This window comes from Amblyomma americanum, chromosome 3, assembly GCF_052857255.1.
Source record: "Amblyomma americanum isolate KBUSLIRL-KWMA chromosome 3, ASM5285725v1, whole genome shotgun sequence".
Lineage (NCBI taxonomy): Eukaryota > Metazoa > Arthropoda > Arachnida > Ixodida > Ixodidae > Amblyomma > Amblyomma americanum.
Genome location: NC_135499.1, coordinates 66,432,496 through 66,449,921, shown reverse-complemented (window position 1 = coordinate 66,449,921; position 17,426 = coordinate 66,432,496). Strand labels below are relative to the sequence as shown.

Sequence of the window (17,426 nt, the reverse complement as noted above, 5' to 3'; positions counted from 1 at the left end):
GCCATCTACCCAGTGCGCTGAAGCACAGTGGTTTTCCCCCGTGATCAGTCATCACCGCGTAGCGCCATCTATGCCCACTTTATGGCGGCGGATTTCCTGTTCTCACGAAAAGCACATGCATGTCTTTGGATGCCCATTTTTGTGACGTTTTGGGAGTCTGAGCTGCACTCATTTCACGCACTCCCCATGGCTACTAGACCTGCCTGATTTCAGCTGGGACATTGTCAACACCCATCCCATCAACGATTGTCTACAAACCTTTTAGTCGCTTCAGGAGCGCTAATTGTGTTCGCGAGAGCGCCGGAGAAGTCTTCGCGGCACACGTCGCATATTGCATGAAATTTTCAGGCATCGATATTAGCGCTCTAGATCTGTGCTGCTTGCCCTGGAAGAAATGACATGTTTCCATCTCTTGGTTAATTTTTCTTAACTCAAACGTTGCCATTGTGAAAATTTTCGAGATTTAAGCACATGAACTGGTGGTCCGTTTTGTAAGATATTGCCAGGATAGTGTCAGGACTCGGTAGAACCCCGAGGAGAGCTGAAGGTAATACGGTTTACTGGTTAACCAGAAAAAGTCCCTGCGCACTTCAGCTTCTTCTTCTTGTCTCGCGCTCGTAGACCAAGTCTTCATCTTTGGCGTCTTCTTGCATGCGGCATTCGCCCCCTCCTCAGGAAGCATCGTCTAGATGGTAACAAAAGGAAGTAGGAGGTCAAATGGTCCCAGGAGGTCCATGCCAATTTGCTTGAAAGGCGTCTTTGGCACTTGAAGAGGGTGGAGTAGATCGGCTGGTTTTTCAGGGGGTGATTTACGACGTTGGCAGTCTACGCACGTCCGTACATAGTGCTTCACTGTCGCCGGTAGTTTCGGCCAGTAGTATCCGCGCTGTAGTCTAGCTAACGTGCGGGTGTAGCCTAGGTGGCCGGCGGTTGGCTCGTCGTGACACGCTTGCAAGATTTCCGTGCGAAGAGCTGTTGGGGCGACGAGTAGATGACTTTTCCCCCCAGGACGGAAGTTCTTGTAAATTACGTCGTTGCGAAGAAAGAATGACGAGAGGCTGCGGGCGAAAATCTTAGCCACATCCGTAGTTCGCTTCTCCAAGAAACCAATAAGAGGGAGCAATTCCTGGTCCTCTCTCTGCTGTTGGGCAAGAGTTGCGTCATCTATGACTCCTAAAAAAGCAGTGTCTTCATCGGTCATTGTGGAGGGTCCGACTGGTGCTCACGAAAGGCAGTCAGCATCCGCATGCTTCTTTCCGGATTTGTAAATAACCGTCATGTCGAACTCTTGTAACCGAAGGCTCCAACGCGCGAGTCTCCCTGAAGGGTCCTTTAAGTTCGTCAGCCAACAGAGAGAGTGATGGTCGCTAACGACTTGAAAGCGCCGAGCGTAAAAGTAAGGGCGGAATCTCATAACCGCCCATACAATTGCAAGGCATTCTTTTTCTGTTGCCGAGTAGTTCGCTTCAGCTTTAGACAGAGTCCTGCTGGCATAAGCAATCACTTTTTCCACACCATCCTGGCGCTGCACCAATACAGCACCTAAACCCACATTGCTTGCATCGGTATGAAGCAGGGTAGGGGCGTCGTCATCAAAGTGCGCCAGGACAGGTGGCGTCTGTAGGCGTCTCCGGAGTTCATTAAAAGCTTGGTGCTCTCCTTCACCCCAGCAAAAGACAGCGTTGTCGCGTTTCAGTGAAGTTAATGGCCAGCCAATTCGTGAGAAGCCAGCAATAAATCGACGGTAATAGGCGCAAAGCCCCAGGAAGCGCCTAAGCGTCTTTTTGTCCGTAGGTGTTGGGAACTTGGCGATTGCGGAGAGCTTTTCGGGATCAGGCCGGACACCTTCTTGGCTAACAACGTGTCCTAAGAATTGCAGCTCCTCGTAACCAAAGTGGCACTTCTCGGGTTTTAGTGTGAGACCCGCAGATCGTATAGCCTGAAAAACAGCTACCAAATGGCGTAGATGCTCCTCGAAGGTTCCGAAAACACGATCACGTCGTCAAGATACACCAGGCATGTTTGCCACTTGAGTCCTGAGAGCACAGTGTCCACCAGCCTCTGAAATGGTGCTGGTGCCGAGCATAAACCGAATGGAAGAACCTTAAACTCGTACAATCCGTCAGGAGTGATGAATGCTGTCTTCTCCCGATCCCTCTCATTTACTTCAATTTGCCAATATCCACTTTTCAAATCCATTGAAGAGAAGTAACGTGCATTTCGTAGCCGATCAAGGGAATCATCGATGCGAGGGAGGGGGTACACGCCTTTTTTTGGTCACTTGATTGAGCTTGCGGTAGTCAATGCAAAATCGTAAGCTGCCGTCCTTTTTTTTTAACAAGTACCACGTGGAGAGCCCAGGGACTCTGTGACGGCTGGATAACGTCGTCTCGAAGCATTTCGGCCACCTGACGATGAATAACCTCGCGCTCTTTCGGAGCCACACGGTAAGGATTTTCTCGAATCGGGCGAATCGCGTCATCCGTGATAATGCGATGTTTGGTCAAAGGTGTTTGGCCGACCCGCGATTCTGAAGCAAAACAGTCTCGAAAGTGATCTATGAGATCCAAAAGACTTTCCCGTTCTGAAGACGACAGATTTGGGCTCACATCGACTATGGGTGCGGGCGCCTTGCTCACTGATCCTTCCAGTTGCAGCACGAAATAGTCTTGGTCACTTGGGACGCTATCGAAGAAGGCCACAGTTGTGCCTTTCGGAATTTGCCGACGCTCGTCGCTGAAGTTTGTCAGCAGCACTTCGACGGGCCCATTGTCCAAACTGACTAGTCCTCGAGCTATAGAAACACCTCGGCTAAAGATCAGGGTGACGGCCCGTTCGGCGACGCCGTCGCCGGTATGCGCCACGTCGCACTTCAGTTCAACAAGAGAGCTCGATCGCGGAGGTAATGTCACCTCCTCATTGGCAACTCGTAAGGGCATCAGTGGTACTTGCGCATAACTAAGGTCTCCATGATTTTTGGTGAAGGCAACGACGTTTTCCCGAAAGCTGATCACAGCCCCATGAAGGCGCAGAAAGTCCATGCCCAATATGATTTGTAGTACAACAGCGTAACCGCGTGGCGCCAAAAGAAGAGAAGGGAAGAGAGACAGCGCTGACTAGCAACAGCAAATTTTATTCAGGAAGCCAAAGCTTATAAACGCTCAGGCAAACGCTGCCTGAGCCTTTATAAGTTTTGACTTCCTGAATAAAACTATCTGTTAGTCACCGCTGTGTCTCGTTCCCCCTCTTCCTTTGGCCTCGTGCCTTTGCGCTGTTGTACTACAAATCGGCAGTTAAGGTCGCATTCGAAACTGCGCATGGAGTACAGTGCCTCATGTTGTTAAAGGATTCGAATACCTGCGCAGAATTTGACCTGGTGCTGCGCCACTCACACAGTTACATAAAATTATTTTATTCCTTCATTTTTAAACGGTGGCTCTCTAATTTGAAATCTGCGCAACCAGTTTACTTTGAAAAATTCGAACCAAATGCAAAAAATAGGCCCCTGTTGTGTCTTTTTTTCTCCTATATAACACAGGTATTTCACTTTCAGCTTACCTCTGTCAAATATTTAGTTTGCGTCGACGTACTGAATGTTCAGTCTTCTCGCACACTTTGCTTTTGCGGTATTGGAACTGTTTATTAGTTGTTTAAGCATTTCCACGACATCATGAACACAAAATTTGTACAGAGTGAACATTCCATTTTCTTTCCTAACCCCCCCAAAAAAGTTCATTGCAGTGTTTTTTTCTTATACCATGAACATCAGCTTGAACGGTGACAGGAACGGAGTTGATGGCGTTTTTCCTTTATCCTCCTGGGATCCCGAGTGCAAACTTACCCTCTGATTTTTACAGACTCTTAGGATGCGGTGTTTTTCGTCTCAAAACACGATTGAAACGTGTTTTGCTCTGTTTATAACTTTTTACTGTGTGCATGAAAAATTTTCGAGACAGCTCCGCGTTAAGGGTATCTCGTGATAGCGTTAATGGGTTAAAGCCCATATATTTGCGGAATTGCTCGTTTTCTACTTAACATTTATAGATCTCCGGCAGTCCTCACACCACTGCTAGCGCAGTGAAGCAGCGGTTAAGAGAGGCGCCAGTGCTCTTCGATGTCCAGGTCGAGCAACCTGTTGCCAGAAATCATTAATTAAACTACCACCTGCCATACGGGGCAGGTAGTGATTACGTCACAAGGTCACTTGACCTAGGATGACGTGTAAGGTCCCATGACCGGCCCAATTTCCGGCTATGGCGGGTTGCGCGAGGCAGATAAGGACCTTGTGGCCCAGGTGGGCCATAAGGTGGCTACACTGGGTGGCCCAAGCGGCCACCTTACCACGGACGATTTTTCGCTTGCAACGGCGACGACCATGCCGACGGCGCTGGATTTTTTGCAGAGCAGGGGCCTTGACTCAGGTCGAGCCCAGGTCGTGTTAAAACGGGTCACATGAAAACTATCATGCCATTTACGAACAACTGAGGAAAAGTCAGACCCTTTCTTTGCCCCAATGAGTGCTATTTTGTGCTGGATACAATGTTACGAATGATCTTAGCTGCTTGAGAGTGCTTTAGCGCCTGTTTGAGTGCACGCTAATTCGGTTGTGTTCTTTTCTTTCCTCCATCGTAAAATTCTCTCCTGAATAATAAGGAAGCGATACGATTTTGATGATGATGATGATTAAGGGCTTTTTTGGCGCAAGGACATCTATGGCCAAAGAGCGCCATGACACAAGATATTTTCGACTTCTTAAGGTGGGGTAAAAGACCCATTTCCCAAACATTTTACCCTAAATTGGCCTATCACCAGACCAGGGGAAAGCTTGTACCCATTGTATCACCAGTGGATACCCGGCGGCACTGGGGATCGAACCCCGCACTTCCGGCATGCGAGGCGGATGCTAAACCTCTTGGCCACCGCTGCGCTATACGACTTTCCCAATGCTTGCTCGACAGCAGCACAGATTCTAAACGTAGCTAGGAAAATACTTTTTACGACCCTAATCCCTCTTTTATGGCTGTTGAGCCTGGGATATCCATTGTACAATATAGAGGGAAAGTTTTCATAGCTGGATCTCAGGACAGGAGTAAATATATGTCGTATTCTCTTGTTATTCGGGCTGAACAGCACCACGCACACTCCGCGACTGCATCATCGGCAGCGGAGCTGTGGAGCCCTGGCGGCATGGAATGCGTCATCACGAGGAGTCCGAATCTTCAAGTAAGGGTTGCCCATTGCCGCGAATTAATCTATTTGCTGGACTCACACTACAAAGCCGTTCAATACCGCGGATGAGCCTAAATCCGTCTCATAGAAATGTTTTCGGTTTGAGCGTTGCTTGAGTATTAGTAATTGCTAATTGGCGTAGTATTTCGCTTACGATAGGGCGTTGAAGATTTGCTGTTAATCTACGACGCACATATTACGCGAAGCAAGACGATTTGTTTATGCTAAGTAGGTGGGACACATTGCAGTCATTGTTTTAGACAAGTTCCGCAAGCGGGCGCACATGAACTATTGCAAAGAAGAGAAACTGATCAGAGGTGTGAGCGTTCTGCTCTTACTTTCCCACATGCCAAGTCTATCTCAGCAAGCATGCTCGAAATCAGATAAACCTACTTTAAATCACGCTCGTTTATGCCTGCTCAACCTTCTCACAGCCGCAACACAATAATTTATAACATGAAAAGAAGCTTGACTAGACCCTTACCTCTATACAGTGTAAACAAGGACAGTGTATAATAAAAATAAAAAAGTTCACAGGTTGAATGATTTTCTCAACTCAGCACGCAGCTATTACTGCGACAGTAGTAACAAACATGTGCATAAAGAAAACAATAAATGACAGTGCACCATGCACAAGTCGCTCATGTGGATACGTAAGTAAACCACGCAGCAATGAAATTATTACTCCTGCATGTAGAAGTTTTTCCCTGCTTTAAACTTGCACAGAACATAACTGAAAACTGGGCCCTGCGCGCAGCACAATGAAATATTTTTAACCACACATGAGTGCAAAAAATTTCTGGGAAGAATTTGCTCTGCGTACAACATTTTACAACTACCAGATTACGTGATCATCGTCAAAATTCTCATAACGTAGCCGTCACACCTAGAGCGGACAACACCTGTTTTTTATTGGTCTAGATAGCTGTGGCACTCTACTACTTCTACTAGGATTGCTTGCCGCTTGCGTCATGATTATTTAGGAGTTTTTCCGTTGCACTGGGCGAAACTAAGTTAAAATGCGGTAACGGGGTCACGTGTGTCCAGCTGACTTCATCAGCCTCGGCGAGACAAAAAATGTGCGAAACAAAATATATTCAATTGCCCGCGTAAGACACCAAGGTGGGTTCCTGCGCAACTGATGTGCGAATAATGCATCGCAGCTCCACATAAACAATAATGCATGTAATCGTTAATATGTGCGGGATCAATCTCTGCCGGCCATATTTAGCAGACGCTCCGGTGACGAAAGATGTGCGCTACACAGACTGTTTCTTGCAAATGAACCAAGGATTTGAACGAAAATAAAACGGCAGACAGCAGCTGGGGAAACCAAATATAGCTTGCCGCCATGTGACACTCCTTCGAGTATTTTTTAGATTGTGCTAAGTAGCTAATTACCTAAAATTATTTCAGCAACATTTCAAATACCACTTAAGGGTAAAGTGTGTTTCGTGAAGTATAGGAGGTTAAGAAACAAATCATCAATTGTTTTACACCAACGAATCCCCTACGTGGTCTTTTTATCCGGGATTTAAAGAGAACCCGCAAATTATTTTTAAAATATGCTTGACTGCAGTCTTGCACTACTGCAGTGTAGCGCCGCCAAGCGCATTTTGAACGAACGAAGCGTGCGCGCCCACCGTCTCGAAGCGAGCGGCGGGCACCGCTGTCAGCATGTACCGGGTGTTTCAGCGAACTGTTTCAAAAATTTTCAAAGATAGGCTTTTTGGAATAAAAACAGTGCTTTTGCGGTTAATATCACCAGCGTTGGCTGACACCATAAAACCGGTGAATCGTATTAATCAGTAAGCTGGTTAATTTATTATTAATATTTAACTTTTTAACTAGTAGAGTTAGGCGCCTAGTTGTAATTAGAGATTTTCAGCCGCTCGTTAGTAAGAGCCAGATAGGTTTTTAGCATTTTGAAAACGCGAATACCGTCGCCGCTGCAAATTTGGCTGCATATTGCGAAAATACATGCACTTTTCAAAAGCAACCCCTCCGGTACACCTATCTAGTTGCTACAGAGTAGGTAACAGCATAAAAGTAATCAAGATGTCCATATTAGCGTCACCAATTCTTGTAGCCAATTTACAAACCTATGCGTGTAAGCAGCTAAAACCTGCTCAACGTGTCGTGGTGGCGCCGGCATGCGGTGGCCACAGAAAGTACGAAATGCGACGGAGTACGTCTCAGAGCCAAGAAGTGGCACTGATATTACCGCACGCTATTGCGTTCAGTACTTCTTTCCTTTCTCTCTTTTTCCTTCTTTATTTTCACTTCAGATATTACAAAACGTTTGCAAAAACTGCTTGGCCAATAGCCGAAGCTAGCATTGGCCCAATGTACTTACTGCGTTTACCAATGTGTTCTCAAAATTTCTCTGCATTGGTGCCTCTTTAGAAAGCCATGTTGAAAGCTAACATTGAGATTCGCCAACTCCTTTCTGATTCATTGTCCAGAAAAAGTTGCCTGAACCAGCATGTGTGTTATCGCTTGCTATTGTGACATTCCGTGTGTGCTACGAGGATCCACGTTCGACGGCGCGGCGTAGACGGAGACCCGTGACAGCGGCATCATCAATTACCCAGCCATGCTCTTTGAGTGACGACCAGAAAAACCGGACCCGCCGCCGCCCCGGGGAAACAGGCTTTATCCTCCCCAATTTCCGGTTACATTCCAGGACAAGGGAGCTGTCAGCGGGCCAGAGCGCTGTACCACAGCCGACGCTATGCGCTACCGCGAAGACGACATTCTTTCCCTCCCCCCCTTTTGTCGTGGGCTATCGCCGGGAAGGCACCCACAGCTTCCCAGAAGGGCCGCGACGGACACCTGTCATGGCGGACAGGCAGTACTCGCCAAGAATGTGGAAAGACAGGCGCTAGTGAATTAGCTCCGAAGAGAGAGCCTGTGTATACTCTCACGTGAGAGAGAGTGGTGGCATTTTTGTTGTTTATTTAGTTTGTATTGTTAACAGACTCTGGGTTCGAGGCTAAGCCCAACCCAAAGGGGTGGTCCCATCTCGCATGTTATTTTGGATTGGAGAATTGATGCTTTGGGCGGGCCACTGGAAATGACCGCCCTTAGTCCTTTGTTAATCAAGTGCTTAAAAGCACATGTAAACGGATGCAGGCCAGTCTGAGCTGGGGCTCCATGCTTAGCATGTAATGTGATGCTACTTAGGCACTAACCTGCCCGGTCGATGAGTAAAGTAGTGCAAAGTTTGTTCTGTTGTAAAATTATGCTCTGCTGTCATCATCTACAAGCTCGCCTCCTGTTCATCTTCCAAGCCGAACGACACTAGAGGAAGGGTTTGGGATCCATCCTCGAAGAAACGGACGACTATTGAAATTCTACTGCATCCACGCTCAGGACGACATCGTTAGCGAAGAGGGCCTTCAGCGCCGAAGCCCGACGGCGTGCAGCTTCTGCCAGCAACCGCTCGAGCCCAACTCCGGAGCCACTCAATCGCCCCCATGAAGTCGTCGGCACGTAAGCTCGGACGCCCCAGCCTCTGATGTATAACCTTAACCATGTGTAATTATTGAATATACCTGTTTGTTTAAACTGAGCCATACGGTGTCTCTTTGCCTCTCCGTCCCGTGTGGACCTGCGCATTATGGGGGTCATCACACTGGTGTCAGAAGTGGGGTCTCAAAAGCAAATGTCCTCTGAATGCTTTGACATTCATGACTTCAAAATTGTAATCAAAAGGGAATCACGGGACTGATTGTGGGACTTTTACCCCCATTTGAGAGGCTTGAGGCACTGGAGGGCTTGAAAAAAAAAATGACTGTATCTGAGGGAGCTCCCACTCCACAGCCGTCGCTCGGAGCAAGCATGCTGGCATTAGGAAGCGTCATTCCGACGTTTACGGGAGATAAGACAGGGGTTCCAATCTGCGATTTCTTTTCCATGCTAGAAGAGATTGGGAAAATGGGGGGATGGTCCGATGCTCAAATGCTGGGAATGGCGAGGTGTAAGATGGCAGGAGCTGCTCATGATTTTGCATGGCGAGACGAAAAAGTAAAATCCACAAAATCATTTGCGGAATTTAAGAAGCTCGCGTTTGAGCATTTTGACACTGAACCACGTCACGTGCGAGTACAGAGGTTCCGTGACGCCGGACAGATGGTAGGGGAGGACGTGCGAACGTTTGCGTCGCGGCTTCAGCGCTTAGCGCGCGATACGTTAAGCAGGGAGGAGGAAGGAGACCAGCTTAAGAAGAAATACGCGGAGGATATACTTAAAGAGGAAATGACCGCTTTGTTTGTGGCTGGTCTGCAAGACCCCGTGCGCCGGTTCGTGCTCTCGCGCAAGCCGAGCAATTTCGACCAAGCCGTGGAGGCCGCATTGGATGAGGAACAAAATGAGGCGTTAACGACAGCCGCAGCGAGAGTACGCGTCATAGAGAGAGCGGTGCTCAACCCTGAGGTTGCTCTCTTGACAGAGCGGTTAGATCGCTTGGAACAGCTGCTAACTCAGCAGGTAGAACGCCAGGTTGAAGCGCGCGCTCAACAGCGCCCATTCGCTGGAAACCGGAGACCGCCACAAAGCTACAGGCGCGGTATGCGAGATTTTGAAGAAATCGTATGCTTCGCTTGCCAGGGTCGCGGACACATTGCCAGGTTCTGCCAAAACGTGCGCCGTGGGGAGCCACAAAGAGAAGCAGGCGAGACACGCCCTAAGCAAGCCGACAGCGGGGCTCCAGATACCGAGTCAAAAAACTAGTTAGTCCTCCCCAGCCTGAGGAGCGTGGGAGGGAGCAGTAGATGATGAGGTGGTGGTAGTTTGTGTGGCCGACGAGGCATGCCCTGTTGTGCGTTGCAAGTTAAATGGTTGTTGCATGGAATTGTTGATAGATACGGGGTCAAAGGTGACATTGCTTAAGGAGAGCAGTTTTAACACGCTTCGAAGGAAGGGGGACCGCGAGGTGTTGGAAGCGTCTGGTGGTATGGCAACCAAATTTGTAGGCATAACGGGGGATCCTCTTGGCATAAGTGGACTCTACCGGTTACACTTCTCCCTCGGCGGAATTGCATTGGAGCACCCCTGCTACGTATGCCCGGACACGGTGTCTCTGCCAAACGGAGTGTCAGGTATATTAGGGCAGGATTTTTTGAGAAAAGGGAAGGTAGTAGTCTCATTCTCTGAGGAAGAGGTTAATGCGGGCGGCTCAAAAGTTCCGTTTTTGAACAGGAGAGGGGCTGAGATTCGCATTACCGATATTGACACCCGTCAAACAGTGGGATCATTGGAGAAGGTATATTCGCGGGTTGCCGTCAGGCTGGTCGAGGAGGCGGTCGTCCTTCCTTGGTCGGAGCACATTTTGTACGCGTTTGTGCCTTCAGATGTAGAGAGCGGCGCCGTGGGAGTGCTTGAGCCGGTCGACTCTCTCAGCAATGGCCTGAAGGCAGCCGCGTGCCTCGTGACAGTTAATGACGCCCACAGAGTGCCCCTACGGGTGGTTAACTGTAGCCAGCAGCCACTGAGCCTTCCCAAGAACAAAACATTGGCTTTCTTCACCTCTGCGATAGAGCAACGTGAGCCCACCGATACGGTACTCGCAACTGTAGAGCATGCTAGTCCTTCGGCTGCTCCAAAGGTGTCGTTCGATCTTTCTCACGTAAAATCCAGGGAGAGGGAGGTTCTGGCTGGTTTACTGAACGACTACTCGGAGGTATTCGCCGCGTCCAACCTGGATTTGGGCTGCTGTGGCGTTATAAAGCACAGGATAGAAACCGGCACTTCATCGCCCGTTTACCAGCGTGCGTACAGGATTCCTTACTCCCAACGTGAGGAGATGGAGCGGCAGGTGCAGGACCTGATTGATCGCGGCATTGTCGAACACTCAAAGTCACCCTGGGGAGCACCAGCACTATTGGTGGAAAAGCCATATGGCTCATATCGATTGGTAGTGGACTACCGCAAACTAAATGCCGTAACTCGCATCGATCCCTACCCCATCCCCAATATACAGGAGACGCTTTCTCAGCTGGGCTCTGCCAGGTACTTCACGGTAGTGGACATGGCGGCGGGATTCTGGCAGATAGCAATGGATCCGGCAGATGCCGAGAAAACGGCATTCAACACGCCCTCAGGGCACTATGAATGGAAAAGAATGCCGATGGGTCTGGCCAACAGCCCTGCTGTCTGGCAGAGAACCGCTGATGTTATCCTGGCAGGTCTTCTGGGGAGGCTGTGCTTCGTGTATATGGATGACATTATCATATACAGTGACAGTTTTGATAACCATTTGCGCGATATTGAGCAGGTTTTGGTGCGACTAAGAGCAGCGGGTCTCAAGCTGAAGCCCTCTAAGTGCCAATTCCTCAAAAACGAGGTGAAATACCTCGGGCACGTTGTTTCAGCTGACGGCGTGCGACCGGACCCTGAGAAACTAAGGTGTGTCTCGGATTTTCCATCCCCGACTAGCGTCCGCCAGGTCCGGCAGTTTCTCGGCCTGATCGGTTACTACCGAAGGCACATAGAGGAGTTCGCCAAGCTCGCTAAGCCGCTCACCGCCTTAACAGCCAAAAATGTCGCCTTTCGTTGGGACGAAAACGCGGAGAATGCTTTTGGGGCCCTGAAAAGGAAGCTAATGAGTGCACCGCTGTTACGCCACCCGGATTTTAGTTTGCCCTTCGTTATGGCCACAGATGCGTCAAAGTTCGCTGTTGGTGCCGTGCTATCTCAGGTTATCGAGGGCAAAGAACATCCCGTTGCTTTTGCTAGCCGACAGTTGAGCCCCACAGAGCAAAAGTACGGAGCTACGGAAAGGGAGTGCCTCGCCGTTGTCTGGGCAGTAAAGCACTTCAGATGCTACCTTTACGGCCGCAAATTCAAGCTAGTCACAGACTGCCATCCTCTGAAATGGGTGATGAGTGTCAGGGACCCTAGCTCGCGACTCGCTAGATGGAATCTACACCTGCAGGAATACTGCTTTGAAGTTGAGCACAAGTCAGGAAAGACACATCTGAATGCTGATGCACTCAGCCGCACAGCTGCCGTGGCAGCTATAGAAGAGTTTGTCCCCGTAGTCGACCCCGCCGAATTACGCACAGAGCAGTGCAAAGATCCTGACCTGAAGCGAATAATCGAAAGCTTAGAGGGCGCACCGTCTCATCCCGAACAGCTAGGTTATTTCATTGACAAAGACGGCACCCTGTGTCGGCGCACGAGGCCAACCAGGAAAGGGAGACCAGAGAAAACCGCTTGGGAGAGAGTCGCCATACCTCGGTCGTGGACAGAAAGGGTTCTTCGCGCGTTTCACGATGCGCCATGCGCCGGTCATTTTGGCGTAGCGAAGACACGCAGGCGTGTGGAGCGTTTGTACTTTTGGAGTGGCATGCGACAGGATGTTAGAGACTACTGTGCGAAGTGTCATTCCTGTCTCGAAAGAAAAACACCCAAGGGACGAAGACCAGCTCCAATTCAGCCGTTCCCTGAGGTTTCGGCTCCCTTCGAGCGGACAGGTATGGACATAATGGGCCCATTGCCCACGACCACTTCCGGAAACAAGTACATTTTAGTATTTGTCGACCACCTTTCAAAATACGCGGAAGCGGTAGCACTCCCAGATCAGAAGGCAGACACGGTTGCAAGAGCATTTGTCGAACAGATCGTGCTCCGACATGGACCCCCGAGGCAACTCTTGACAGATCGGGGAACGAACTTCGTGTCGCAGCTAATGAGGAGAGTTTGCGAGCTGCTTAAGATCGCTAAGAAGCAGACAACACCGTACCATCCGGCTTGCAACGGCGCGGTGGAGCGACTGAACCAAACCGTGGCCGGGTTCCTGTCGCATTTTGTTTCGCGCGACCAGCGGGACTGGGATTTGTGGCTCCCGTATGCAATGTTTGCCTACAATTCCGCAGCACACGAGAGCACGGGCGAATCGCCATTCTTTCTTCTCTACGGCCGAGACCCGGACCAGCCTAGTGAAGTGCCAGAGGGCCCCCGTCGTGTCCCATACGCTTCACTGGACGACTATAAGGTTGAGCTAGAATCGCGCTTGCAAGTAGCGAGGGACATCGCAAAGGAGTCCTTAAAGAAAGCGGCGAAGCGCAGGAAGGAGGTGCACGATCGCAGTGCTAGAGACGCGCCGTTTGATGTGGGGGACAGCGTGTACATTGAAAACTGCCAAAGGCAGATTGGGCTAGCTCGTAAGTTCCAGACGAAGTGGAGAGGACCGTGCGAGGTTGTCGAGAAGCTTTCTCCGGTAAACTTCAGAGTCCGAGACGTGAACCGGCGTTTGATAAGGATACACGCAAATCGCCTCAAGTCGGCACCGGTTCAGTATTCACGAAATGAGGAAAGGGAAAGCGCGGATTTTGATGGGGACAGAAGTGAAGCGGAGCGCGCAGATAGTTCGCAAGAAACGCCCTCTCCTGCATTTGTTCGGCAGGCGCCCGAGGTGACGGCCGGAATGCCACCGGATTTACTTCATGCATTGCTAGAAGAAGAAGCGCGCGAGGTTGCCGCGCAGATAACGCCAGGAGAGGCTCCTGCCACGAGCCCTCGCGAGTCCCAAAGCAGACAAAGGGGCACAGACTTATTTAGTATGACTCATGAAGGCCGATATCCGCTGCGAAATCGGAAAGCTAAGTCGGACTAATGGCGTAAACAGAGCGGAGTTGTGAACTGGTTAGAATTGGGTAATGCCGCAGCTCATAACATTGCTATGTGCTTATGTGTTAAGTTATCGGAGTTGGTAGTTAAACCTTTCTGTCATTAAGTAACACCTTCACAGGAGAGCATGCGGAGCGCATGCAGAACCTGCCCTTATTCCTTTCGTTATCTATATTTTTGTCTGTGCCGTGATCGTGCTAGAAGTGGGAGCTCCTTTGTAACTGTGGTAAGTTTATTTCGTCCAGTTTGGACTAGAAAGGAGAGGCTTGGGTGCTGAGTTTCATGTTTATCTGTAAAAGAAGATCAGTGCTGCCCCTGGAGACGCCAGTATTGACAGCGGAGGCATATGGTGTTGTGCAGTGGTGTTGAGTGCAGCGAAAAGTGTTTTGTCGGACGCACTGTGCGAGGCGATTCAGAAAGACAAAGGGAGCTGCGTGGACTCAAATGTTCGGAGAACATTCTTCAGGAGGGTGAGCGAGTGTGACATTCCGTGTGTGCTACGAGGATCCACGTTCGACGGCGCGGCGTAGACGGAGACCCTTGACAGCGGCATCATCAATTACCCAGCCATGCTCTTTGAGTGACGACCAGAAAAACCGGACCCGCCGCCGCCCCGGGGAAACAGGCTTTATCCTCCCCAATTTCCGGTTACATTCCAGGACAAGGGAGCTGTCAGCGGGCCAGAGCGCTGTACCACAGCCGACGCTATGCGCTACCGCGAAGACGACATTCTTTCCCTCCCCCCCTTTTGTCGTGGGCTATCGCCGGGAAGGCACCCACAGCTTCCCAGAAGGGCCGCGACGGACACCTGTCATGGCGGACAGGCAGTACTCGCCAAGAATGTGGAAAGACAGGCGCTAGTGAATTAGCTCCGAAGAGAGAGCCTGTGTATACTCTCACGTGAGAGAGAGTGGTGGCGTTTTTGTTGTTTATTTAGTTTGTATTGTTAACAGACTCTGGGTTCGAGGCTAAGCCCAACCCAAAGGGGTGGTCCCATCTCGCATGTTATTTTGGATTGGAGAATTGATGCTTTGGGCGGGCCACTGGAAATGACCGCCCTTAGTCCTTTGTTAATCAAGTGCTTAAAAGCACATGTAAACGGATGCAGGCCAGTCTGAGCTGGGGCTCCATGCTTAGCATGTAATGTGATGCTACTTAGGCACTAACCTGCCCGGTCGATGAGTAAAGTAGTGCAAAGTTTGTTCTGTTGTAAAATTATGCTCTGCTGTCATCATCTACAAGCTCGCCTCCTGTTCATCTTCCAAGCCGAACGACACTAGAGGAAGGGTTTGTGATCCATCCTCGAAGAAACGGACGACTATTGAAATTCTACTGCATCCACGCTCAGGACGACATCGTTAGCGAAGAGGGCCTTCAGCGCCGAAGCCCGACGGCGTGCAGCTTCTGCCAGCAACCGCTCGAGCCCAACTCCGGAGCCACTCAATCGCCCCCATGAAGTCGTCGGCACGTAAGCTCGGACGCCCCAGCCTCTGATGTATAACCTTAACCATGTGTAATTATTGAATATACATGTTTGTTTAAACTGAGCCATACGGTGTCTCTTTGCCTCTCCGTCCCGTGTGGACCTGCGCATTATGGGGGTCATCACACTATGATGCACTGACTTACTATCGTGCAATATTGCCTGCAGCTCCGTCTGGCACTTACAAAATATCCAGTGGGCGATCAAATTTACCCCGAGCGGAACGTGCATGTTCGACGCAAAACAATATGATTGCCGTATGTGAAACGTGTTACGTCTTGCGTAGGTTCCGACTCAGCCAGAAGCTTTTCGTCATCAGCCCAGAGCGAGACAGCTTTTCAAACTGCCCGGGACAACGCTGCAGTGCGAAGTGCGAGCAGGGACTGTCTCGGTAAGTGCTCCGGGCGGCGTTAGCTTCAGCCAATTATGAGCTTAAGACACCCGTTCGGTTCCTTGGCATTGATGCTCCTTCGTAAGGATTAAGAGCCGAAGTTGCCGCGATACCGCGATCTCGCGAAAAATGCTGAGTGTGAGCATTTATGACACAATTTTGCGTTAGCAGCCACTCTCTCTTTTCTTTATATTATTGTCTTTCAAGACATTAATAGGACTAATAAAATGATTACAATGTGTTTCATTTAATCGTCTGAATTCTCTTGAAATGTGCGATCTGGTAACGAATGAACTTCTGCTGGTGCCTCGTTATGCTTGCTTTTTTAGTCGCTGAAGCAAGCGAGTGCGTCGAGAGTTACGGTTCTGGCAGCAACGCACCCGCAGGCTTCTATAGGCCTCGTGCGCTGGCATGGAGGTTGCCACTGCTCTAGAACAAGGGGCGTCATCTCACGCGCGGCGCCCGCGAAAGTGGTTGTGCGCTTGTTATGTGAAGAATCGGAAGGTACCGTGACAATGCCAGCAGGTTAGATCAGATTCCGGCCGCTTTGGTGCTCTGCTGCGCACACACGCGTACACGGCGTGTGTGTCACAAAGTAAATAAATGAATGCAACCAAAGCCACTCTCGGCTGGGCGCGTTTTTTGCCCGCCGGCGCCTTGAGCGCATCCCAGCATAAAGGAACTTGGGCTCCTGCTGGCGACGCTTCGTTTTCGGAGTTTGACTAGACACCCGAACAATATGTCACTTTGTGTGGAAGGCGATAAATAAAGCAAAAACGAAGCAAGCGTGTACTGTTCCACGTGGATTTGCTCTCGGCGGCGATACGCAGACGACAGGCGTGACAAGGAAGGCGTTTGGAAAAAAAAAACAGAACTCTTCGGCTGTGCTTGCAGTCCACGCGCTCTCTCAAGCCGTGGTTACACGGCTGCGACAGAATCGCATCGGAGTGAGCTGGCCGCTGCGATGCAGCACTAAGCGCATCGGAGATTTCGCGACAGTGGTGCCGTCCTGCGTTGCAGCGAGAAGCTAAGACTTCCCGCTGCAATGCAGGCTGCAGTGATTTCCTATCTTTCGCCTGCTTTTTCAGCTCGCGCTTTAGAGGCCGCCCCCGCAGGCTAGCCGGCTACGCAGGAAATGGTTTTTTGTAGCGATAGCTACATTTCGGTAGCATTTCGAGCCTACAGCGTGGCGGCGCCGCCACGCTGTCACCTGGTTGGTCACGTGGTTCGCGCGGTGCCATGGCTGGTCACGTGACGCGTAGCAGCTGCTGAGCAAGTTCCACCCGGCCAGCTGTAGCTATTGCGTCATTCCAGGTTTAACCAGAGCTAAACCACCACCAATATTTTTTTTTCTTTAGCCACGGCCTCGGTTCTCGCAATTCCCCACTTGATTCACTGTTACGCGCTTTCTAGTTTACATGCATTTTTCGAAGGCGCAGTCATGTCTCGCCCACCCCCTGCATGCAGGCGCAGCAGCTCCATTGAGAAGCGGCATCGACGCGAAAAAGACCGGTATTGCTGCGACAGAGCAGCTATGTGAACCCCGCCTCAGTAACACGCTTCGTAATTACAGACTGCCCAGAGGCTCCGAGCCCGACATGGGTGCATAACACAACATTGCTGTGAGAGCTCGGTCGGATCCACCAGCAGGGTCCGCCGCTAATACCAATCTGTTTATTTCCGCCTCTC

General features: G+C 50.2%; 1 protein-coding gene across 3 annotated transcripts in view; it reads left to right on the top strand.

Moving 5' to 3' along the window:
- Window positions 1-17,426, top strand: part of LOC144123021 (uncharacterized) — a 134,001-nt gene that overhangs the window by 37,385 nt on the left and 79,190 nt on the right. For all 3 annotated transcript variants that reach the window (XM_077655947.1, XM_077655946.1, XM_077655948.1), the window contains exons 5-6: window positions 5,131-5,223; window positions 15,633-15,737. In XM_077655947.1, coding sequence (XP_077512073.1) covers window positions 5,131-5,223; window positions 15,633-15,737 — 198 coding nt within the window. The remainder of the gene's footprint in view (window positions 1-5,130; window positions 5,224-15,632; window positions 15,738-17,426) is intronic.